The sequence below is a fragment of the Martes martes genome, assembly GCF_963455335.1.
Source record: "Martes martes genome assembly, chromosome: 3".
In the NCBI taxonomy this organism is placed as follows: domain Eukaryota; kingdom Metazoa; phylum Chordata; class Mammalia; order Carnivora; family Mustelidae; genus Martes; species Martes martes.
In genome coordinates, this window is record NC_137890.1 from 56,339,356 (window position 1) to 56,366,057 (window position 26,702).

Below are 26,702 nucleotides of genomic sequence, written 5' to 3' on the forward strand. Positions count from 1 at the left end.
AACACGAGCGAGAAACCAAGCCTGAGCCCAGGGAGCTATTTGCACAGTTAAGGGTGGGATGCTCAAAAAGAGCTCAAAATCCTGGCGCGACCCAAGAGGGATGGAGGACAACTAAGGGCCTCCCCATTCCGGGTCCGTCCAACGCCTTTTCCCCGATACCCATACCAATTCACATAATTCAAGCTTACCTCCTTCCCGAGCTCCTGTCGCAAGCACAGTCCGGAGGCGCTACCGCCGCCACCGCTCCGAGGAGCGGGGGAGGCGACTCTCTGTCCCCGCGCCTAGCCCGGGGAAGACGACGACGAGAAGTAGGTGCGCGCGCGGCTCCCGGGAACCGGCTAGCGAGGAGCCCCCGGGGCAGCTGCGAAGCAGAGCCCACCCGCCGCTTCGGTAGGGTCAAGTGAGACTGAGATGTAGAACGAAAACGAACGAAGAGAGACTGGAGAGCAAGAAAAAGCAACGAAAACACTAACAGGCCGCTAGGAGAACCGACTCAAAATGCCGCCGGAAGTCGAGTGTTTGCCCTGATCCCCAGTGGACCGAGGCAGCTTCCGGCCGCCAGATTAGTCGTCAGCGCGCAGGCACCGCCCCTTCGGAGACACGGCCCTGGGCGTAACGTCGGCTCCTAGGAGTGTCGTGGAAATCATCTAATCGGTGCTTTGTGAAGGGACTCTTGGAGTGGAATCCCTGACCCAGGGAGAGCCAAAGTTTCCCATAAAAAGTGAATTTAAGAGAGAGAGTTTACTCCTTTTATTACATAATTTCTTACAATAAACAGCTGTTGTAAATGCCACATTTGTTGTTGAAAATAACTACAGTTGTTCATTCATTTGCTCAAAAAGATTTCCTGCGCACGGGCAGGTGGTGTCGTCCTATTTTTGACACTCCTCTACTTTCTGGGCCATCCCTTATTACTGTGGAGCAAAGGACACACGGTTGTGTTTTTAAAGGCGCAAGTAGTTCATTGAAAATTTGGAGCAGAAATCTTTAATGTACTTCTAACCCCCTTTTATTTTGCGGTCCAATGATCTGCAAGAAACTGGTTATTAAAATTGCTTGAGGTGGGTAGTCAAACATCCTGAATCAAAATCCGTACACATTTTTTAAAAAGGAAAAAGAAATGTGAGCCCTTTTCTGCCTTAATTTATGGTAGCATTTATTTCGTTCTTTGACAAAAGCAAGGAATGGGAAAATCTTTTCTCAAAACTACTGATAAAATCTTAGAAGAATGGGTACAATGATTTGGTCTTGTTGGAATCAGTAAATTAAAATAGGAGAGAAGAGCGAGAAAATCAAGGGAATTAAACATTCTTGATCACATGCTCGACTATTTTAGAGATAGCGGCGAGAGCTTCTGTGCAAGTGGGTCTGATGTAACGTTCTGGCAACAAGAATCCATATCTGCCTTTATCTCGAAGTTCAATTGTAAACGAATATTTTATGCCTAAGTCATAGATCCAGTCATCTGAACCTCCAGGAGCTAGGTCTACAAGAAGAAAAAAGAAATTAATTTTTGAAATCCAGATGTCTCAAGTTAACAAACAAAATGGATTTTTTTCCCCTAAAAATAAAAACAGCTTTATTTTTTTCTGATTTTTAAGTAATCTAACTTTCTGGTAGAAAGTAGAGATGGAAGAAAAACAGGTTAAGGAAGAAAATAAAAATTACCCATATTTCTGCCAAGGAGTAATAATCACCATTAACATTTTAGTGTTTCTTTCTCCTCAGTGCATGTTTTAACATATTTAATTTTTTTCCAAATGTATTAAATAAGATCATCCTATACATGCAGTTTTATAATACTTCTAAACATAATCTACCTGACCAGCTTTATGTATCAATGACTTCAAATCTACATTATCATTTTTCATGATCTCATAGTACATAGTATAGCTGGATATAATTAAGTATAATTAAGTTCAATAATTATCTCCAATAACTTGAGGATAATCTCCAATAACTTGGAGACCTTTAGATTATTTTTTTCTAATTTCTAATTGATATAAATAACTTTACAATGAACTTTCTTATTTTCACTAATTGCTTCTTTGTTTCTTTAGTATGTTCTTACCTAGAAGTAGATTCACTTGTCTAAGAGTATGTACTTTTTACAATTATGCTACATGTTCCCAAATAACCTTCAAAAGAATTGAACCAACTTACATCTCCATACTAGCAGTGTGTGAATATACCCATCTCACCCTCTCATAACATGCATAGGGAATTGTGCATTTCGGGCATTTTATGGGTGAAAATATTATTGAATAATCTTGTTTATTTGATTACCACTGAATTAAACGTTTTATTTGGTATATTTATTGTCCAGCATTATAATTTTTATCAGTTGTCTTTGCTCATTTTTCTACTCATTTGATTTTACAGATTCTTTATAATAGCAACATTAGTGTCAATAGCCTTGTGTAATAGGTGAATTTGTTTTCTTATTTGGTTATTTAGCTTTCAGCTTGGTTTATGGCAGAGTGTTTATATTAAAATATTTTATCTTTGATTTATTTTAGAGAAATATATGTTAGTAAATTAATTAATTTCTTCTAAGCTGTCAGGTTTTCCAACCCTATTAATTGAATAACATTCTTAGAATTGCCTCTCTTATGAGATAATATGTGCCCTTATATATTTAAATGTCTTTCTGTTCTCACTATTCCCTCCTATTGGTCTGTCTTTTCCCCGATCAGGTCCACAGTCTGTCTTACTGCAAGTTTATAATGTGCCTTAATACCTGGTTGGGGCAAATTCTCTCTTAGTCTCATTTTTCAGAAAATTTTACAAGCTCTTCAACCAAATTTATTCTTTCAAAAAAAAATTCAAAGTCACTTAACTGTTCATTGGGATTGCATTAAACATAGATTAATTTAGCACTACTGACACATTTTTATTTTGCTTTCTTACTCAAAAATGTAGTAGGTTTCCCCTTTTATTTATCCTCCTTTATGTAAACCAGTAAAATTTTCTAGGGTTTTCATATAAATATATGGATTTGTATGTGTACACACATACATACATTTAACAAGGAATCCACATATATGTATCTGTATGTATATATGTGTGCACTTTGTACATATGTACATACAGAGGGGCAGTAGGATCTTTTCTCCATTTTATTATCTACCTGATTATTTTTGGTATATAACAGAGCTTTAGATTTCTGTATATTTACTTCATAGCCACCTTATTCAACTTTTGATTATTAATAATATTTTTGGTTGATTTCTACTGTTTTCCAGGTAATCATATATTTCACATGCAAAGTGATCACGTTTGCCTCTTTCTTTTTTTTTTTTTCCAAAGCCCACCAACTTTTGCCTCTTTCTAATGCTTATACTTGAGTTAACTACAAGGTGTTTACCAAAGCATTGTTTATAATACTGAAAATATCCACCAGCCGAGGGTTCAATATGTTATTCAGCAAATATTTCTGACAACCACTATCAATATTTGGCATTCCTTCTTCCAGCCATTTTCTCATGCTCATGAACACATTCTCATAGATGTATGCTAACTGAATGAATGAATCAATATGTAGAGATGGACTGATTTCTTCACACCAGACTCTGAGACACTGCGGTTACGCTTTGGGGAGCAATGGCAGAGAAGAGGATGAGAATGGAGAAAGCTCTGAATTGTGAAAGGAAGCTGTGTGATCCCTCACTGACAGAGCAAGGACCTGGGTCAGCAAAGGCAGCAGTGGGCCAATGACACCAAGAGACTGAGATACCACGCAGATCAATCTGGCCCAACTTTGTTCAGAGACATTTTGGGGTTGTTGAGGAGGAAGAAGAGGAAGATTCTGGACTTCCTACTAATAGGGCATGTAGTGCTCAAGCAACTTATTGAAAACGATATGAATGTGATTAATAAGATGAATGTGTTTCTATATTCCTGTAGATCACACCTGTTAAAGAAAACTACGGGGTTTTGAATATTGTCTCAGGACCTTCTCACAACCCATCTTCTCTCCCTGGTTTCCCCCCTACATCACTGTTTAAACAGGCAGATACTTATCAAGAAGGTCTCCCAGAAGTGTTACCTATAGAGAGAGACCCTTCTGGCCACTTTAGCTAAGGAGCCTCTCTCTCCTGTAGTCATTCTCAAACCCTTAAGCCTATTTTATTTTCTTCACTTCTCAGTGGGATTATACTACATTTGGCTACTTCATTGTTTGCATCAGAGATTGGCAAACGTTTTCTCCAAAGGACCAAACAGTAAGTATTTTAGGCTTTGTGGACCACAAAGTATGTCACAATTACTTGACTCTACTATTGTGAAAGCTATTATAGATAATACGTTAAGTAAGTGGGTGTGGCTGTGTTCAAATAAAACTTTATTTTTGGAAACTGAAATTAGAACTTCATATAATTTTAACATGTCACAAAATCTTTTTTTCAACCTTTTAAAAAATGGAAAAACTGAGGTATCTGGGTGCCTCGGTCAGTTAAGCATCAGACTTTTGATTTATGCTTAGGTCATGATCTCAAAATTGTGAGATCCAGCCCCTCTTCAGGCTCTGCCCTAGGCATAGAGTCGGCTTGGGATTCTCTCTCTCCCTCTGCTCCCCCCACCCCACACTTGCACGCTCTCTTGCTCACTCACTCTCTCTCTCTAAAATAAATAAATAAGATCTTTTAAAGATGGAAAAACCGGGGCACCTGGGTGGCTCAGTGAGTTAAAGCCTCTGCTTTCAGCTCAGGTCATGATCCCAGGGTCCTGGGATTGAGCCCCGCATTGGGCTCTCTACTTGGCAAGGAGCCTGCTTCCCTTCCCCTCTCTCTGCCTGCCTCTCTGCCTACTTGTGATCTCTGTCAAATAAATAAATAAAATTTTAAAAAATGGAAAAACCGTTCTTATCTCACAGGCTATGCAAAATAAGTGGTGGGCAGAATTTGGCCTGTGGGTCATAGTTTGGTGACACCTGGTTACATGTTTATTTTCTGTTCCTATTTTGCCATCTCCTCCTTTAGTTTCAAAAGAAAAAAATCATTGTCTGTCATCCCAATGTGGGTGAAAAGAATCCCTCGATAAATATCTGCCAGCAGAAATTAAATTTATAAATATTTCTTAAGAGTTTACCACATACAAGCTGTCATCAGTGTGACACAAAAAAAAGACATTTAACTATATAGTGTGCTCTAGTGGGCACAGCCTGTTATTAGAAAGCATCTAATGTAAAAAGGGCTCCCTATATTTGTATAGTATTCAACCTGCACAACTTTGCATGGGAGCCCTGGACATCTCACACATTCTTTTGGCCCTTTATGACCTTTCCTGTTTCACTCACCCAGTATGATGCCAATTCTATAATCTCTACTTTGTAGCAATGAACATGATTTCTTAAGTATCATTTTGGCTTCTTTTGAGGGTACTCATTTATTAATATAGCCCTGTTCAGTGTTCTCATAGCTACTACGCTTCCATTCCTAATTGTTATAATCCAACTATTTTACATGTGACCTTGTTTAAAGATTCCATTTAGAAAAAATAAATTGACACAGAAAATCCAAACACATAGATTTCTTTAGTACCTTACAATTCTCCAAGACCTTAAAAAGAAATACTTACAGAAAGTTTCTGAACCACTGCCATGAGTATATCTGATATTTTTATCAATATTCTCAATAGCACGGACTGCTTCACTGGCCACTAGGGACTGAAATCAATAGAATATGGAATTTCAGTTAATGTGCAGCTTTGAAGCAGGACAGAAAGGAGTTTCTTAATAAAACAATCATATATTAATTGAATCAAACTGTGTATAGGAAGAAATAGAAAGTAGAATAGTGGTTGGGGTGTGAATGAAATGTGGAGATGTTGGTTATGGGATATAAATTTCCACTTATAAGATGAATGAGTTTTGGGGATCTAACACACAGCATAGCGACTACAGGTAACAACACTATTTTATATACGTGAAAGTTGCTGAGAGAGTAGATTTTAAATGTTCTCACCACAAAAGAAAAAGTTGTAATTATGTAAGGTGATGGCTGTGTTAACTAACTTTATTGTGGTAATCATTTCACAATGTGTAAGTGTATCAAGTCATCACATTGTACACCTTAAACTTATACAATGTTACACATCAATTATAGCTCAATAGAACTAAAAGAAGACTGTACATATGAAAAATCTATACAATAGAAATAAATAAACTTTAAAAAATATTTTTTGCTTTATGGAAATCACAATTGGGTGGCTTTAAACATAGACCCTTCCAACATATTGAAAATTTAATTTAATCTGAAGGAAAAATAATTCTCACATGCTTTTTGGTTTTCAGGAATCCACTTATCATTTAAAATGAAGTACAACTGTATTTCAAAGACAAACAGCCTGGGGTCACCCTATTCCTACACAAAATTATCACCAAACTTTATTTATGTTTTTAGAGAATTAAATTAAATTAATTAATTTACTGGGGAGGAGGACCAGAGGGAGAAGGAGAATCCTGGAGTAGACTCGACGCTAAATGTAGCGCTTGACAGTGGGCTCAGTATGACAACCCTGAGATCATGACCTAAGCCAAAATCAAGAGTTGCACACTTAACCAACCCCCAAATTATCACCAGACTTTAAATGTAACTTCTCAAAATACTACATATACCTAATGTGTAGATCATTTCCTTCTCACAGACTATTGTCTTCTTGTGTAAAATGCCTAATAAACTCCTAAAGACTCATCAGGTAAAAAGAATCATGTGCCCACTACGGGGTAGGTTAATAAGTAAATCCCTTATTCTACTACATTTGGTTCTAGCTTATCCAGATCTTTTATGAGGCTGAAGCTAGCACTCACTGACCCCCTCTCAAATAACCCAGAGGAATATCAGTGCGTATTACATTGTAGCACTCCTTTGTTCAAAAATATTTTAATGAAACCCCATTGTCTATAGAATAAAATACAAATTCATTCTGACATTCAAACAAGCTGACAAGATCTACTTTCTGATGGTGTCACCCTCTACTTTCACACCCCCATACACTTGAACACCCCCCCCCACCACACACACACCTGAACATACTTCCTGTGGGGAACACATTTCCTGAGCTTTCAATGTCCTCCCTTCCCCGTCTGCCTCTAGAATTCCTATTGTTCCATTTCTGGCTGAAAATTGATCTGTTCTTTGATGTCAATAGCCTTTTATTGTTATTATTATTTTCTTTATAGTATGTCACCCCTTAATATACGATAAATTCCTCCAGGACAAGGACTTTATCCACTGGCTTTTCTAGCATTTCCTTCTGAATCAGTTAATAAGGCCACCCCCTGCTATCCTAGTCAGAATTGAGGTCTACCATCTGTGCCACTTATTTAGTAGTTACTGCATTTAGAATATAACTATTCGTGACATTTGCTAAGGGCTGAGCTCCCTAACCATTTCATGTTCTCTTGAAGGGCAGGATCGCACCTAGTGCTTCTTTTAATGTCCACCGAACACAATATTTTACACGAAATAACTCTCAACAACTGTTTGTGATAACAGTAATCCCCAAATAAGGAAAATCAGACTAATTCTATTTCCAAATCAGGATAAATAGCCTCTCTTTTCTTCAAGAATAACACCAATAAAGGAGCTTTCCTTAAAAGTTTCCCTTTGAGAAGAAGAAAGAATTGCAAGTACCAAGTATGTTTATGTTCTAAATGAGCTATTTTCAGAAAATGCAAATAACCTTATATTTGTCATCAGCAACTGTTATCCCATAATATGGCTATAGTTTATTCTTGTAAGATAACCAGGACATACACAGCAACACCAAACAACAAAAACAAAAACAAAACCCAAATCCACAAGTAATCTAACTAAAAAATAGGCAGAGAACCTGAATAGACTTTTTTCCAAAGAAGGCATACAGGCAGGGAACAGATACATGAAAAGGTGATCAACATCACCAAATATCAGGGAAGTGCAAATCAAAACCACAATGAGATATCATCTTATACTTGTCAGAATGGCTATTATCAAAAATACAAGAAATAAAAAGTGTTGGTATGGGTGTGCTTGAAATGAAACTCTTGTGCACTGTTTGGTAGGAATATAAATTCGTGTGACCACTACGGAAAACAGTACAGGGGTTCTTCAAAAAATTAAAAATAAAAATACCATGGGGGTGCCTGGGTGCCTCAGTGGGTTAAAGGCTCTGCCTTCGGCTCAGGTCATGATCCCAGGGTCCTGGGATCAAGCCCCACATCAGGCTTTCTGCTCGGCAGGGAGCCTGCTTCCCCCTCTCTCTCTGCCTGCCTCCCTGCCTACTTGTGATCTCTCTCTCTGTCAAGTAAATAAATAAAATCTTAAAAAAAATTAAAATAAAAAAATTAAAATACCATGTGATCCAGTAATTCCACCACTGGGTATTTACCCAAAGCAAATGCAAACACTCATTTGAAAATATATATGACCCTTCTGCTTAATGCAGTATTATTTACAATAGTCAAGTTATGGAAACAACTTAAGTATCTGTTGATAGACAAATGGATAAAGAAGATGTGGGTATATATATATGCAACGAAATATTATTCAGCCATAAAATATCATGAGATCTTGCAATTCTCAACAACATGGATGGACCTAGAGGGTATTACGCTAAGTGAAATAAGCTAGAGAAAGACAAATACCATATGATTTCACTTACATGTGGAATCTAAAAACAAAGCAAATGAACAACAAACAAAAAATACAGAAAATAATAAATACAGAGAAGAAACTGGTGGTTGTGGAGGGTTGGGGAGGGGGACGCATTGGAAGGATGGATATGAAATATGTGAAGGGAATTAAGAGGTGCAAACTTCCAGTTATAAAATTTATAATTCATGAAGTAAAAAGTACATAAACAAATAAATAAAAATTAAAATAAAAGGAGAAAGAAAGGGATTAAAGAGAGCCAGAACAAAAAGAATCAGTAAGAAACAAACCACTACATAAAGATCAGACTGGGCAAGAGTCAGACTGTCACCTTAACCCTTCCTTGTCTGTAAAGCATCTGGGGTAAGAATTTGGCCAATCCTAGCTACAATTCATCAAGAAACCTTGCATTTTTTTTTTTGTCATTAACCCAAACACAGAGCACGTGGGATCAAAAAGTAGTGAGGAGTTAGCAGATTATCTGTGTCCTCTTTGAACCTCCTATATCTTCTACCACATCCAAAATGTTGACATTGGAAGTGCTTTTAATAGGACCAAACCCCTGGAGGTTAGGGAGGTCAGTGTGTACACAATTCGTGATATTGATATTAGATTGATGAGTGTTATACCCAGACTTGATCTATGTCAGGCTGTTGTAGAAAGCTAGTTACCATAAAGTAGACCCACAATTTCAGAGACTCTTGTCCTTGACTTGATGGTTTTATACGTAGATCAGCTCCATGTGGAATGGTTCGACCCGACCTTCAAGCGATGTGTCTCACATTTGCTTAGGGACCCATCTGCCGGACTAAAGTTCACATCCACAGGGTAGGACCTGCTCTTTACATTCCCTCAGTGAACCCTGACCCAGGGTGACTCTCAGCAGAGTGAGAACAAAATGTAAAGCACCTTCCCAACTGTCCTCCAAAGGAGAAATTTTTCCGCACAGGTTTTGATTCTTGAACTAGGTATTATCTTATTTCTGAAATGCCAATGAAAAAATAATTAAGTAGCACTTACCAGTTCCTCATGGTCTTTGCTTTTGCTTCGATTATAAGAATATGGAAACACTATGTGCTGGGAGTATGAATGCATACTGATGTAAGCCTTAATGTGGTTGATGTTTTTTCTCAAGAAATTAGCCATTGCCTTCACTTCTGGTTCTGATTCAGGGTAAAGGCCACAGTAGGTTTCTGAGCATGAGGAACTTGATGCACCTTCCCCTGAAGTGAAATTGATAGAGTGGGATTAGAGGGGATGCTTATGCTATTGTAATTTGTGATTTCCCTGAGAGTGCCTTCTCCAAACATCTATGGTGCAACATTTTTAGAAAAACAGATTTTAGAGAAATGTATTGAACTCTGTAAAGAACATATTTATATTTCTTTTGAAGTAATTATTTATATGCCCTCATAGCAAACATCCCAACAGTTGCTGCCTGGGGCAGCCATCTTGTACACTTTGTGAAAGTGGCTAAGGAAATCTCAGAGATGCCAGCCAGCCCTGCCTCCAGACATGTGGCTATGTGAGAGGAGAAAAAAAAAAAACCACACCATTTTTTTAGAAACCCTATTTTCTCTAATCCTTTGTGAGTTTGGTTTTTCTGGTTCTTGTAGTTTAAAAGTTCTAATCAATATAGCCCATAAAAGAAAAGTCTCATTTGGGAATTCAGAATATGGAAGTCTGCCTTCAGTGCTACTTCTAACTTGCTAAGTAAAGAAGTCTGGTAAATAAAATAAGATGGTGATATTGGGGGCCAGTGTAATGTTTATTCATCCTTTTGAGACATTCTAATATACATCACTTCAGATGGTAGCCTGACTCCTAGCACTTCACCTTTCTTCCTTAATGCACAGGGTTGGGGCCCCAGGGAGCCATCTCTGGCCTCAAACATTATTCCCTTCTACACAATTGATTAATCCTGAACTGGGTCCTCAACTTGTGTTTTGTCAATCTTAATCCCTCCCCTGATAACTTGAAATTGAGATGAAGATTCTGCTCTCTAGAACAAAGAAGACAACACCAATAACATCACCAGCTGACACGAACTCTAAGTTCCACGCAACATCTCATTTAATCCTCATGCAACCCTATGAAGGAAATACTGCTATTCCAGGAGATGCAAAGTGAACATTTTGGGCAGTAATGGCCCTTTACGATAAGAAGCTAAGCAGCATAGGCATTTCGTTAGTCATCCAATCACTCGATTTAATTTTGGCACTGCCATTTAATAACTACATGGCCTTAAGTTAAACTGTTGTAAAGCTATCTATACCTTAATTTTTTTTGTCTGCTAAATGGGAAAATAATATATTTAATGAGGATTTAATGAGGATTCGATGAGCTAATGCATATGAAATACATTGCATGGCACCTTGTCTATACTAAGTGTTCGGTGACTACTGTTTCTCCTCTTTGTCACCACCACCATCATCATCAACACCAACATCTGGATTGGAATAAAAAAACATCCAGTGTGCTTCACAGTGGATTCATGGAGCACACTGCAGTGCTGAAGCCCACCCAGTTCCAGGTTGTTTCTGAGGCCTGGCGGCATCCTTGTCCTCAGGTACCACGCTCTGCTTTATTAACCTTCCAGGAGCTGCCCACCTTACTTAAACTTGTTCTGCTTTCTTCATTTTGCTTGCTATAGAAACAACCTTAACGTTTCTGAAATATTCTTTTCCCTGCAAGAAAATGTTGTGCTAAACACCCAGGGCCTTAATATTTCATTTGTATTAATTTTTAATCAATAATGTGATCAGATGAATCATTTTGATAGTTCTGTTCCCTTTGATTACTCCTGCCCTTTCCCCCTGATATATAGTTCTAAAGAACAGAGATTATGTTAGGAGTAGGGATAGGGGAGGACATGAAAGAGATGGAGGAGGCGGTGGTGCCCTAACATGAATCCTCAGATTAGAGCTCTTCCATAGAAACATGAAGCAAGTCACAAGTTTAAGTTTTCAATCAATCATTGTTTTTATTTTTTTTATTTTTTTTAAAGATTTTATTTATTTATTTGACAGACAGAGATCACAAGTAGGCAGAGAGGCAGGCAGAGAGGGAGAGAGGAGGAAGCAGGCTCCCTGCCAAGCAGGGAGCCCGACGCGGGGCTCGATCCCAGGACCCTGAGATCATGACCTGAGCCGAAGGCAGAGGCTTTAAACCACTGAGCCACCCAGGCGCCCCTCAATCATTGTTTTTAAAGAAATAGATGAACCTATTTTAATAATATACTTTATTTAACCAATATGTACAAAGTACTACCATTTCAGATGTAATCAATTTAAAAATTATTCATGATCTACTTTTTTATAAAGACTTTATTTATTTGACAGAGATGACAAGTAGGCAGAGAGGCAGACAGGGTGGGGGAGGAGGCTCCCCACTGAGTGGAGAGCCAGATGCAGGGCTCGACCCAGGACCCTGAGATCATGACCTGAGCCGAAGGCAGAGGCTTAACCCACTGAGCCACCCAGGTGCCCCTCATGATCTATTTTATGTTACTTTTCTCATGCCAAATCTTTGAAATCTGGCGTGTATTTTATACTCACTGTACATCCCAATTCAGACAAGCCACATTTCAAGTGCTCAGTGGCCACTAGTGACCACCATTATAGACACAGACAGTGAATGCAGCCTCAGATTCTGATGTTCTGGAGATTTCAAGTACTTTGGTAGGAAGTACCAGAGATTCAGGAAACTCGAATCTGAGATCTTCTTTGCCATGAAATAGGCATATTCATCTGAGAAGCTACCTCAACTTTCTCAACTGAAGGTGCTTTTTTTGTACTAAGAGACACTTAGTCTACCAGGTTCCTTCAAGCTCAAGCATTCTGTGGTCTACAGGCCTCATATAGGGAAATTTATAAAGAAAGAAGGTAGAGTGGAAACTACCAGGGGCTGCACGGACAGGAGGAATGAGGAGACATTGCTTAACGGTCACAGAGTTTCTGTTTGGGATGATGGTAAGTTTTGGAAATTGATATTAGTGATGGTTTCCCAGACTGTGAATATACTTACTGCCTCAATGTACTGAACTGCACACTTAAAAATGGTTAAAATGACAAGTTTTATGTTATATATATTTTAGCACCATAAAGAGTGATGAAAAGACATTACGGTCTCATAAGAAAAGAAATAAAGGATTTTCCACTGTATACCGGTTATTAAAACTTTGCAGTTTGACTTAACAGTTTAGAAAATAAGTGAATCTCTCTCAGAAAGTTTGAGACCAGACAACCTCACAAAATCCTCCCTGTTGTAGACTGATTTCCTCCCCCAACAAAATTCATATGTTGAAGCCGTAACTCACAATGTACTATGTTTGGAGATCGGGCCTTTAAGGAGGTCATTGAGGTTTAAAGAAGTCATAAGGGTGGGACTCCAATCTAATATGGCTTGTGTCCTTTTAAAAGAGAGACACCAGGGATGGGTACACAGAGAAAAGGCCATGTGAGAACACTGTGAGAAGGTGGGCATTGGCAAGCCAAGGAGAGAGGCCTTAGGACAAACCCACCCTGCTGACACTTATCTTGAACTTCCCACCTTCGGATCTGCAAGAAATAAACTTCCATTGTTGAAGCCACTCAGCCTATGGTATTTTGTTATGGCAGCCTGAGCAGTCTAAGACAACCTCAGACCCATTCCCATTTTCACCACACACACACACACGCATATGCACACACACAATTTTAATTTTAACACAGAAGAAAGGGAAAATGAACATGAAACAAACAGGCTTGATATGTCAATTCCTGTTAATAAGTAAGGTGCTCTTTTAGATTCTTAAAAAAAAAAAGTATCATAAAGGCATATTCTAGTTCCAGGGACAAGGAAGATATAAGATTTAATTCTTTCACACTGGCTTGCTTACATAATACTAAAGAGATACTGGGGCATTGGACAAAAAAAAGAGTCTTTACAATTACTTTTTATTTGTCACTCTCCTTTGTCTATATGCTTGCTGCTTCTGTTTCTGTTTTTAACTCTTGCGATAGATAGTAAGATAGTGCTGTACTTCAGATGGTCTACCATATGTCTTGATGGCAATAACAGAATATATTTGACGTCTTGGCTATTCAAATTGGGTAATATGACTTCACTATAAAAAATGTTAAATAAAACAGAGCAACAAAGAGCATGAAGATAAAATAAGTTCCAGATGGGAATTTATAATAAAGGGGTGATTCTCATAGAAGAATTGCAATAACTTTGGAGTCAGTCAGCCTGGTTCGACATCCCAGCTCTGTCACTTCCTAGGTCTGTGCTCTTAAACACAGATTAAAGGATTAACAATTAAGGGATTAACCTTCCCTGTCTGGGATTCTCCATCCAGGATGTAGATAATGGAACCTAGGGGGAGATATGTAAATGGCACAGCACTTAGTAAGCATCAGCTCTGTTTAGACCTATTTTATATTTGCTGCTGCTTCTCTGACTCCCTGCCCAGTTATCACTGCTGTGTTGTCTTTGGGTCTCAGTGGGCAATTTTATTGGACAATCTTAAGAATGGCTCTCACGGAGAAACCACTAAGTGAGTCCCTTAATCACAAAAGGAGTGAGCCCGAGGCAGGATTAACTGCTCTTTCCTCTGCTTGCTTGTTACATCTGCAGGTCTCTTAGAACCTATTCATTCCTATATGCATTTAATTAATTTCTGGGAACCCTGCATGTGTCAGGCATTGCACTAGGTTATGGATAATGGTCCCGTCCCTCACGGAGTTTCTAACCTAGAGGAGGAAGGAATTAAGGAAATAAGGTAAGTACGCTGTTGTGATGTTTTCATGTGGACTCTGAGATAATAATGAAATGTTCAAAATCACAAAACTTTCCTTCTTTTTTTTTTTTTTAAAAAAGGAATACGTACAATCACATACATAGCATTGTACAGGGCAAAGGAGTGGTTAGAAGCAGGTTTTTGAGGCTTCAGTCACTTTCAATATCTTAGAGTCCCCACAGAGTTACATGTACCCACTTATAAAAATAAAGATGATTCAAGATCATAATTAGGTTTAGTTTTGTTTTGTAGTTGTTTCTTAAATGTAGTTACTATGAAATACAATGGGGGGACTGCAAACCTTCATCTGCCACCCTGAGAGCAGACGATATTCTTGAATGCCTTAATCAATGTTCACTGAGTACTTTAACTCATTCAAATCAATGAATGATAAACTCCCACTGTGCTAGACATACATTTATGACACTCATAAAAGAAAAAAAATGTTAAGTAAATAGTGAAAACCAAAGAAAATGTTTTTGAATGCTGTTGAACATTTTCCTATACAATTAAAAAGGAAAGGTATCCACCCCCGATCCTACTTTGATACCCTAATGACAAATGTTATTTGAAATGAAGCAAGTAACCTACCACACCAGTGTTTGGAAGCAAAGTTTCTGTTCAGGTCTGTTCCAATGCAACGATTATTTTCATGAAAGGACCGGTTCTTTCTCCACATTCGATTCTAAATAAACAAAATACTGATAACCAGGATGGTTATGTTCATAGTTCAAGCAGAGACATGACTTCTAAAAGCTAAGTAGCCAGGGTTGTGCGTCTCTCCTGCAAACCCGTCACTCCACCTGTCACGATCTTCACAGCATTCCTTTCTCACAGCCCTTGTTTCCACCCAGGTCTCAATTACATTCATTCAAAACCATTTCAGTCTGAACCAGATGAAATGGTAATATTTGATCAGTTATGACCTATACCAACAGAAATTTCATTTGGTTTTGCTAGGCTGCTTATTGCTACGCTGTTTAGTCTTGTTTGCTCTAATTTTAACTCCTTCTGAGAAAAGTAAAATAACTTTGTGTCTCAACTAAAATTAAAACCATGAGTCATGAGTTTCAATGCTCTCTTTAGATTGAATTCAACTCACTCCTTTAAAAGTTTCAGGAGGTGGAGCTGTGAATATACCTGTAGCCTGATGGTTCCCTTGATCACAATGATTCAATCCTCGTTTGTAAACATAAAGCAAATTCCCCCATTGGATTCTTGGGGGAAACTGGGAAAGTTGACTAAGTAAACAGCTCCACAGATTTCGTTTAAATCCTGGGGTTGGGATAATATGGTACCTTTCCCTCTGTTCTCACCAGCCCTTCTGGAAAGCTTCCCAGTCTGCTTCCAACCTCTGGCCTGTGATTTGGTGGCAAGAATTGTCCTGGAGAAATTTGGTTCTCAAACCACAGGGATTAATTGGCAGTGTTAAGATACAAAGGACAACGGGGGAGTGGCAATATCTAGAGGGTGGCTGAATTCTACCATGATTCAGTGAAAGAATAAATCTATTGTAATATCAATCTGTGAATGTGACTATTTATTTATTTGAGAGGGAGTGGTAGAGGGAGAGGCAGAGGGAGAGAGAGAGAATCGCAAGCATATTCCCCACTGAGCAGGGAGCCAAAAGTGGGGCTTGACCTCATGACACTGAGATCATGACCTGAGCTGAAATCAAGAGTCAGACGCTTAACCAACTGAACCACACAGATGCCTCCATATGCTCATTTATGGGACACAAATTTGTGTTAGGTGCTGTGCTAGGGATTTCTCATTTATTTAGTTCAGGATTTTCCCACTCCTCCCTATAAACTTATATTCACAGTATGCCTTTCACTTAGGATGACTTTTTCAGCCAATTCCTTTCACCATTCCCATTTCTTCTGCAAAAATTACCTCTTCCATAAAACAATTTCTGTTCAATCCTGTATGTTTCCAATCACTCTGATTATTCTTCCTGGTGCTCGCACGTGCTGCTCAAGGAGGTTTTTCTAAGCTTATATAAGCTGAATTATGTTTTATGTGCTCCTCATTACATTAAAAAGAACTGTACTTATATTGCTTCAGTAATTTTCCTGAATCATGATGTTGATGGGCTAGAAATACCATTGATGGTGGTTTCCAGTATAGATGAGATTGACTGGGAAACTTACATTTAGATGCTTATCACTAAATTAAAGCATCCTAAGGCTTAAATTCACGTATCAGTTAGTGAAATTCTACCAGAATGCAAGTGCGGTTAGGATGTTTTTCTAAAACTTGCGATTTATGATTTTACTAATCAAAATGCTATTCAAAGGATTCCTAATAAGAATGGATAGATCTAGGCATTGTGTGTTGATGGCAGCTAACATCACAAAAGGAGATACAACCAGACATTATACAGAACATAGAATCACACTGAAGTAGTCCTGAATCTGGTTTATCCTCTACAATCCATATTTCAAGTCTTAGAAAATGCAGAAGACAGAGGAACGTGAAATTGCAACATGGCAATGCAATTAGCAAATCCAGACAATGGGAAACCTTTTCTTCAATGAATAAACTGCAAAGAAAAAAATTGAGAGAGAGAAAGAGAGAGATGGCAGGAGAATCTATGGATTAAAATAGAATTAAAAGACACCGAAATCAATCATAATATATTGCCTTTAATTGGATTCTGAATAATCAAAGAAAACAATTTTTTAAAATTATGAAATAATTACAAATTTAAATATCAATTGGACATTATAATATTAAGTATTGTTAATTTTTAGGTACAACTGTATCATTTTTTTAAAAGATCTCTTTCCGAGATGCATCCTCAAAATTTACTGATGAAATGATATGGTGTCTGAGGTTAGCTTCAAATATAATAAGATAGAATTGGTTTGGAGATATATGAGAGAAAACTTTGGCCACGAGTTGATTATTTCATTTTTTTAAAGATTCATTCATTCATTCATTCATTTATATGAGAGAGAGAGAGCATACACAGGGGGAGGAGCAGAGGGGGAGTCTTAAGCAGACTCCACACTGAGCGCAGAGTCTGGAGCTTCGCTCGATCTCATGACCCTGAGATCAGGATCTGAAGCAAAACCAAGAGTCAGCCCCTTAACCAACTATACCACCCAGGTGCCTCTGGCCAAGAATTGATTATTGATGAAGTTGTGTGATGGGTAAAAAGGAAATTACTGTGAAATAATTACCATTCATATGTTTGAACTTTTCCATAATAAGAATTTATATATATATATATACACATATAAATATGTCTATTTTAAATAAAACCATTGTGCTGAGATCCAAGATTCTGTGAAAAATTTAGCCTGTATGTCCTGTATCCATCCCCAAATAGGGCATATTTTGTTTTCTTTGCCTTCACTTACCTTTTTCCATGTGAAGTCATAACCATCCACGTTAACTACTGGCATCACATAGAAATCCACGTGCCTCAGAAGGTAAGTGTATGGCGTTTTTTTCCCTTTGGACTGAGTTACCTACAAATTACACCAAGTGTGTTTAATAATATCTCTTTTAAGTCCTTCTAAACTTAGTCTGTTTCTTTTATGTGTTTTACTTTTTTTAAGAAGTCATTTGGAATGTTTAGGTTTGTGTATTTAACTTTCAGAAAGAGTATTAATTCCCTTGAAAAGTCTGAACTTAGGGCACTCTCTTGGCAAATGTTGGCAAATGCCTTGGACATGGAACACATGGTTTTCTTTTTTAACGAAGGCAGAAAACAGAACCATATATTTTCTAAAATTTTCTTCAAGAAAAAAAAGAATTCCTTACTAAAGCAATACAGCTCACTTCAGGGATTTAAAGAAACAAAACCTAGGTACAATCCCACTCCTTTTTCAATAATCCATATTGATCAGAGTTTAAACTAACCTTGTCTATGCCCAGATATGACTAGATAGTTTCTACATTGTCCTTATAACCGGACATATATTAATTTTTATATAAAATTAAATTTTATATAAAATTTAATTAAAATTAAATTTTAATTCTTTCAACAAATCTGTTTTCTTGTCTTTTTGTTTTTAAAGATTTTATTTATTTGAGAGGGAGAGAGAGAAAGCATGAGAGGAGAGAGGTCAGTGGGAGAAGCAGACTTCCTGCTGAGCAGGGAGCCCCATGTGGGGCTCAATCCCAGGACCCCGGGATCATGACCTGAGCCGAAGGCAGAGGCTTTAACCCACTGGGCCACCCAGGTACCCCTCACCTGTTTTTTAAAGACATGATTTTTTTTTAAAATAACATTTTCAACCATACTTGAGCATACTTATGAATCTAATAATTCTTTCCCCATTAATTTGTGATTTGTATATCATGGCGCTCTCCAAACATGTATTATCCAATGAGTTTTCGTGGTATTTTATAAATATGTTTAGAGTCATGGTTTTATATCACCCTTAATGAAGTAGGTGGCTGAAGAAATTGTGCCTGACATGCAAATGGTAACAATTATTCCTGGCACACAAATAAATATTTGTTGAAGGAATGATTTACCAACAAGTAACATAACTGAAATAGCTATCCTAGTAATAAAAACAAGAGAAGAAAGATGAAACTACAGGGAGGATTGCACAAGAGAGATTACGGGATGGGAGATAAAGGCTTGTCTGATTCCTAGCAGCTCGACCTGCGGCAGATGATTACTATCCAATCTTTTTCTGGGGTGTACCAAAGCTTTGTCTTTATCACCGCCCAAAACAACAATCACAACAGCAACACCTCCCAACAAATCAACCAATAGCCATTGACAGAATGAAGTAGTACAAAAAGGCATATAAGATGCTACAAATGAAAAATTTTAAAATAAAGCATTACTCCCTCTACCACTAGAAATATAGCAAAGGGCTGTAAGTCCCAGTTTTCCTACAATGACAATAAAGCATTTAGAGCGATGGTAGATACGCTCTGGACTCCCGAGTTGTATTTGAGCTTCAAGTTGAAGCATTAATTTAAATTTTAAATATAACAAGACAATGTTGAATGCTGATTCTACGGACCAAATAATATGCCGAGTTATGGGTAACAACACCAAAAACTGACTTTAGAGATGATCTTTGTTCCTAACAAGCTGGTAAAAATGTTAAGTTTGAAAGGAAAGAGCAAAAAGTCAATGTGACAAAATATGATAATAAAATCAGATGTACAAGATGGCCCAGAAGGACAGTTAATTCTGTGGGGTGTTTGGGGTTAGAACTCCTGAAGAGCACATCAAAGGCACAAGACAGTCAGGTTATGGGTGAATGGGTGATGAACAGGTGTGAGGAATGACAGAGGTAGGAGAGGAAATTAAGTGGTCTTAAGTGGCTCCTCCTATCATTCCTGGTTACTGTCCTTGGCCATATTCTGGATCTAGAGGTCAGGGAAAGAATTATTTTTGAGATACAGAGGATGGCCATGGGGGAAATTTACTAAAGTAGAGTTGAGGTTAGGTTTGTGGATGTAGAGTTCAAGTTGCTGAGATAGATGGACTTTGATAGATGGACATACAGACTTCGAATTCACTCCGAATAAGGGCAAGAATTGGAGAGGAATAAAAAAACATGAGCTGAGTTCCAGCGAATTATCTGGAGACCATTAGAGGACAGTAAAAAGAAAAGACAAGGGTGGTTCAACCAGATCAGATCAGGAATTTGGGTAAAAAGGCAACAGCAGAACAGGTTTCCCACACTATCTGAAAGTAGAACGTGCCTTGAAACCTTTCCATCTGCCAAAATGGCATAAAATGAAAAGTGTCCACTACTTTCCAAACACTTTTACATTAGTACCTATTTTTGCTGACTGAAAGAAATCTGAAGGACATTTTTTTTGTTTTGATGAAGAAAGCCATTCCCATATGAATGTAAAAGTCTTTTGTAAAAGTGAAGTGGCATCATGTGAGCTTTTGGAAAGTAAGGGATACCTGTATTAGGACAGGAGAACACTGATCTACTCCTCTGGCCCCTCAGCGTAGAGAGATATGAAAGAACAGCCTCTTTCCCCGATGGAGTTTCCGTGAAGCGGTGTCCTTCACAAGCCACATGTCAGTTAAGGTGAAGGGCAGCTGAAAGAATTCTGTGGAGGTCCTGAAGTTGCAGAGTGCCAACTTTGTGAGCAGCTACATGAGAGTTCTGCAGGTCAGAGGTCCAGAGGGAGGTTGGCACTGAGAAAAGCCAGTTGGCAGACAAAGTACTGAACAAGGTGTGATGCCCAACACGTGCTGCTTGGGATCCAATGATGTGCCAGACCCTGTGCTGAATTTGGTCCTAGTGATGCAATCATGCGCAAGTCAGCCTCAGCTCCTGCCTTCACATTAGTACAAGGGATCTTAATTTGGCCTCCACAGGATGAATGAGAGGCATAGAAAGAAATGACTGACCTTAGGGTCCCCAAAGTGTAGAGTAATGGGTTTCCCCTAAGCTGAGACTGTACCATATAGAGTTGGAGAAGAGTGAGAGACTGTGAGATAGAAATATGTGTATATGTTGGTCTCTGCCCCACATCCCCTCTGTTCCTGGCACAGGCCTTGTAATTTCATAAATGATAAGAGCAACAAAGGCATCTTTTGGTTTAGTATTTGGTCTTTGACCTTCGTTCCTGACACAGGACTTTTAAATCCCTTTGAATTTCCTGGGTGATAACAATGTCTTTTGTTCTATGTGGTGACTCTCGGTGGGTCCCTGGAAGGAGGCTGGTCAACAGAAAAACCAAGCCAGGATCTTGGAACTTTCAGCCCCAAACCTATCTTCCAGGAAGGGGAAAGAGGTTAGAAATTGAGTTAATGATCCATCGTGCCTACATGATAAAGCCTCTTGAAAAATCCTTAAGGTATGGGGCTGGGGGGGCGGTGGGCGCTTCTGGGTTAGTGAACGTGTAGAGTGTCTGGGAGGGTGGCTCAGTGGGGGAGGGCAGGGAAGCTCCACGTCCCTTCCCACACACCTTGCCTTAGACATTTCTTCCCCCTAGACGTTCATCTGTATCTTTTATCGTATCCTTTTCATAACAAACCAGTAAACAGTAAGTAAACTGTTTCTCTGAGTTCTTTGAGCTGCTCTAGCAAATTAATCAAACCTAGGAGGAGGTCGTGGGAACCTCTGATTTATAGCTGATTAGTCAGAAGCACAGCCTGGACTTTAAACTGGCAGCTGAAGTGTGAGAGGGGCAGTCTTGTGGGACTGAGCCCTTACCCACTGGGCTCTGACTCCATGTAGATAGTGTCAGAATTAAGTTAAATTGTAGGACATACAGCAGGTGTTATAGAATTGCATGGTGTGGGGAAAGTACCCATGTATCTGGAGTTAGAAGTGTTGTGTGAGTGGTGGTTGTACAAGAGGAAAGGAGAAACACAGGAATGGTATAGGTTTTCTTTACAGAGTTTTAAAAGCTAAGACTTCATCTTTGGGTTCTTTACTTTTTTTTAATTTTTATTTATTTACAGACAGAGATCACAAGCAGGCAGAGAGGCAGGCAGGGAGAGAGTGGGGGGAAGCAGGCTCCCTGCTGAGCAGAGAGCCCAATATGGGGCTCGATCCCAGGACCCTGAGATCATGACCCGAGCTGAAGGAAGAGGCTTTAACCCACTGAGCCACCCAGGCGCCCCTGGGTTCTTTACTTTTTAAACATAAAATCCATCCACACAAAATTTATAAAGCTAAAATCTTTTATTTTTCCTTCTGTTTGAATCGCAATTTTAAAAAATCTTGAATTTCCTTTTCCTTTGCTTGAATCATTATGAAAAATGATTAAATTATTTGTAAGCAGGCAAGAACATTCTTAAATGTCCATTAAAAAGAGTTTATTGACTGTGTTGCTTTGGGCTACAAAAATCAGACTCCCGTTGTTGGGGCAAAATACTTGATGGTAAGGTTTTGGGGCTGTATCTCCTTTCCCATGGTATCTCCAGAGTCTGGAAACTCATAGGCAATTTATAAATATTTGTGGGATAAATAATTTAATCTTGCAAAGATTCAGCAAGCAGGCAGGGTAGAGGAGAGCATGTGTAAAAGGAGAGAAGAGGTGTCAGTTTGAGAAGGACGGCAAGTAAGGACAACTTCACCAACAGGAATTGGAGTCAATATGAATTAGAGTCTCTTTCTGGCCCTTTCCAGGTTCAGTGATGGAAGGAAAAAGAAGTGTTCTTTCTTGCTTGCTTTGCACCTTTCTTTCTCCACTAAGTGGTACTCCGTTCATTACCCAAAATGAATAAAACTACCCAACCTGAGGAAGGATCCTCAAATGTCTGGGCTGTATTAAGGATCTAGTCATTTGAGAACTAGCCTCATTTGGTCAAGGTAGTACTGATGCTGGCTGGGAACTTTGCAGAAGGCTCAGGATTGCTGCAGCTCCCATCAGGGGGAAGAGCAGATGGCAAGACAGGAGAAGGTAGACAAAGATGATGTATTTGACCAGACCCAGCAAAGGCAGAAATGTTTTTACATTTGATGTACCTCATTTGTTAAGACAGATCAATCTAAGTGACTATCTTTTAATTTTTAAGAACAAATCTATTTTGTGTAGTTGTATACCTGTGAATACAGGGACCAGAACCATTATCAGAAGGACACATACTTTAAGTTACTCTTCCAGTAGTAGAGGCTCTTTATATAAATCAATAGAGAGAACATTTATGCCCATTTTATAGGAAGTGAAGCAGAATTTTTATGTTTTCATTTATTATAGAGGTTTATAGTCATTATAATTTTTATTTTTATGCCATACTCTTTGTCTTATATATGGATTTTTTTTGCTGCCAAGGCCTTCTTCAGGGACAAAATCCCCCATTATAATATATTAGAATATATGATCTTCTCTGTAATGTTGTACTTTATGTTCAATTTCCAAGGGCAGACTATGGTCCTTAGTAAACACATTACTATTGCAAAATATTTCTTGATTATTTTCCAGCATTTAGCCTTAGCCTGAAATGTAGGAAGGAAAAGGTGGACAATCTTTAGGGTGATTTAAGTGCTTAAAATTGTATCTCAAACTTAGTGTGCACAAAGTCATCTGGGTAGCTTGTGAAAATTATAGATTATCAAATCTCACCACCAAAGAGTTTAAGTTGAGAATTCTAGAATGCAACCTGGGAAAATGCATTTAATAAACAGTCCAGTTGATTCTGCACATGTCGTCTTAGGCCATGCATTGAGAAACTCTGGCAGAAAAGAATGTAAATACTTACATGGTCTATGAACCACAAGCAGAAAGCAGGAGAGATCCATTCTCTGGCATGCATTCCACAGTCGATCCATATGGCATTTTTGGCTGTTCGTTCTTTTCTAGAAACCTGCCCAAAGAAAACCAACAACAATAACAAGAAGCTTCAGGATAATACTTCCATTTATATAGTGCTTATATTTAATTCTTGCAACAAATCTGTGAAACACATATTATTCTCTGCATTCCTTTTAGGGTTTCCTGGGGACATTAAAGGGTGGTGAGATTAAAGGATACTAGTTAATGTCACATAGCTGGTGAGAATCGGGATTGACATTTGCACTCAGAACATTTGATTTAGGGCCCTCTTTGTTCTTCCACAATTACTTAGTCATACCAGAGCTGCACGTGGAAGTGTAGAAACAAAGACCAGAGTACTAGAACTTCAGCTGTATTTTGACACTTCCATGAGGTAAATAGGTACGTGTAGTATGGACAGTTTTCTGTAGGACACGGAAAGAAAGAAAGGTTTGGGAAGGGAAGCCAGTGATGCTGAAGATAAACTTGGACTCCCTTACCATCTTCCCCAGGGTGCAGACTATTACCCCCATTTCACACAAAATGAAGCACACATCTAAGTTCACAGAAACTTATTACCACCAGGCCCGGGAACAGAGGCCTCATTCTGATTCATGGTATGGGGAGCTAGTGCAAGTTCCCATTCTGGAATAAGAATTCCCAATCTGTCATCAGTGATAGACTTTGGTGTCTTCAGAAGTGTTCTCAAGAAAATCTCCACACAAAATGAATCATGGTTCATATGCTTTTAAAAATTAGTTTCAACACAATGAGGGTATGGAAGGGTGGGAGCTGAGTGTTACAAAATTAAACAAATACGTGGAGTTGAAATTCCAAAATAAGAAAAGGAGAGAGTTAGGGGCACCTGGGTGGCTTGGTGGGTTGAGCCTCTGTCTTTGGCTCAGGTCATGATCTCAGGGTCCTGGGCTCGAGCTCTGCATCAGGCTCTTTGCTCGGTGGGGAGCCTGCTTCCCCCTTTCTCTCTGCCTGCCTATCTGCCTGCTTGTGATCTCTGTCAAATAAATAAATAAAATCTTAAAAAAAAAAAAGAAAAGGAGAGAGTTAAATGTTTATTGCCATTCTGCAGCACTCAGGGAAGTTTTTGCTTAACTAACCTGGAGCCAGTGATAATCCAGTAAGAAAGCAACAGAGAAAGTCAAAGGGCATTGGCTTCAAAGAATGAAATAGTACACAGAGAAGAACTATCTGGCTGATTGAATCTATGCAATTAAAAAAAAATCTTGAGTTGTCTGGACGAGTTGTCTGACTTTTCTGTCTAACGGTGCCAAGCAAACTCTCTTGGCACTGATCTTGACACTGGAAAATGAAGGAACACCAGAGACTCCCATCATGTGCAGGTCCTTGGTCAAGTAAGACTGGTACAAAGGCATGCAAGAAGCATGATCTTCTAATGTGTGAATCTGGGTTCCAGAAACAAAAGTGCTGAAGAGTATACACAATAGGGCCGAATGCAAATTCCATAGATGGGTAGACCACAACTGCATGGAGTTAATTTGATGGACCAACTCAGCTGTCAAGAGGACTTGATGTTTCATATGTCTACCTTGAGTTTGCACTGCAGGTTCTTATCAAAACAGATGAAAACCAGGAGCCCTGACTCAAAATCTTATCCTTGGATGACTAAAGACTCTCATCTCTCACAATTTAGAGAGGTAATGTTGGGAAACTATATGTAAATTAAATGTTATTAAATCAAATGTGTTTTTCTGATGCTTACTTTTTTCCTAGAACTGCTTTCTAATTATTTGGAGGGGGGGGGGGGAAGGGAATTGCTAAAAAAAAAAAAAAAAAAAGAAATGCAGAATTAGAAATTAATAGCAGGAATTAGCATGGTTTCATGGCTCCCAAAAATTCTTCCTTTGGCCATATTCACAGACTTTTACAAAGGCTAATTTATTCAACTAAAAATAAAAAACCAAATGGACAGGGATTGGAGCAGAAACTTTCATATTAGTCCTATTGCCATGGTCCCTTTTTTCCCCCTGGGTTTGGTTGCTCAGCTGTTTCTTTGGTTCCAAAAACTAGATCAGTATCAGTATTTGTCTGACAACAGATTTCTCTCCATTCCCCCTGCCTCCCAGGTAAGCCAGTCAGAGGTGGTGGTGGTGGGTGTAAATAAATAAAGTACTTGAAAAATAATCCAAATGACTCCCCTCCTTTTATGAGGGGAGCCCACAAAGCTCAGGAAGGTTAAATGGCTTATATATGTCCCATAAACAGAGACAGCGTAGATCCCCCAAATAGGAATTCTACTCTCACACCAGCACTGCATTGGTAAAAGAAAGAACGTAAAGGTGATAACCAATCCTCAAATAGCTGGATATTAACATTGAGGAACACTTGTAATACAGATATTTCTATAGTTCAAAGAAAAAAATCCCAGTTATAACAAGCAGCAGTGGAGAATTAATACATTCTCCAAAGTTGAGAGATGAGTGACTCTCCCTGCAACACACCTTTAAAATATACAGTGGGTACTTCTCGTATGAGGATCCAATGTGGATTTTTTCAACCATATCAGGATAGTTCTCAGTTATGATTTCCATCCAAAAATAGATCTATCAAAACAGAAACCAGCAGTTAGTCACAGCGCAAATTCAAAGCATTTCCCTGGTCAAAGGAAGCAGACAACTTCTGCAAGGCAAGGCGATCCTTTTAAAACCTTTGTGTAAAGAAAGAGGGAGGAACCAAAGCAGTTACAGCCTGGTGTTTCTTCTGCTGTTTAGGAAAATCAATAAAATTAAAATTTTCAAAGGTATTAAGGTTTAGAGGAAGAGTAGAAAAGCACTAAGAAACTTATGACAAAGCAGGAAAAATTAATCTTTAGAATAGATCTCCTGAAAGTTATTTTTAAAGGCTCATCACATCGAATCCCTGTCTCTGTGTATACAATCTTCTTTACCATTCATTCATGAGTTCACATTTCTATAGGACTTTTTTTTTTTTTAAATATTCACTTTTCAAGGGTAACCCAAGGAAGTCCTGGGCACTGTCTTTGTGCAGGATAAATAGCAGTGCCATTGTTCCCACTAGAGACTGGTATACTCACCACAAGT

At 38.6% G+C, this 26,702-nt stretch overlaps 2 protein-coding genes across 6 annotated transcripts in view; both read right to left on the reverse strand.

Annotated features, from left to right (window-relative positions):
- ZC3H13 (zinc finger CCCH-type containing 13) overlaps nt 1-541 on the reverse strand; it is a 100,597-nt gene extending 100,056 nt beyond the window's left edge. For all 5 annotated transcript variants that reach the window (XM_080798711.1, XM_080798713.1, XM_080798712.1 and 2 more), the window contains exon 1: nt 189-541. The gene's annotated coding sequence lies outside the window, so the exon portion shown is untranslated. The remainder of the gene's footprint in view (nt 1-188) is intronic.
- Nucleotides 542-735: 194 nt separating this feature from the next.
- The window catches only part of CPB2 (carboxypeptidase B2), a 56,639-nt gene continuing 30,672 nt past the window's right edge, over nt 736-26,702 (reverse strand). Inside the window, exons 5-11 of the mRNA XM_080799122.1 lie at nt 26,103-26,204; nt 23,573-23,677; nt 17,784-17,894; nt 15,007-15,100; nt 9,654-9,856; nt 5,578-5,665; nt 736-1,486 (exon numbers count right to left, since the gene is read on the reverse strand). Coding sequence (XP_080655248.1) covers nt 1,302-1,486; nt 5,578-5,665; nt 9,654-9,856; nt 15,007-15,100; nt 17,784-17,894; nt 23,573-23,677; nt 26,103-26,204 — 888 coding nt within the window. The 3' untranslated portion in view covers nt 736-1,301. The remainder of the gene's footprint in view (nt 1,487-5,577; nt 5,666-9,653; nt 9,857-15,006; nt 15,101-17,783; nt 17,895-23,572; nt 23,678-26,102; nt 26,205-26,702) is intronic.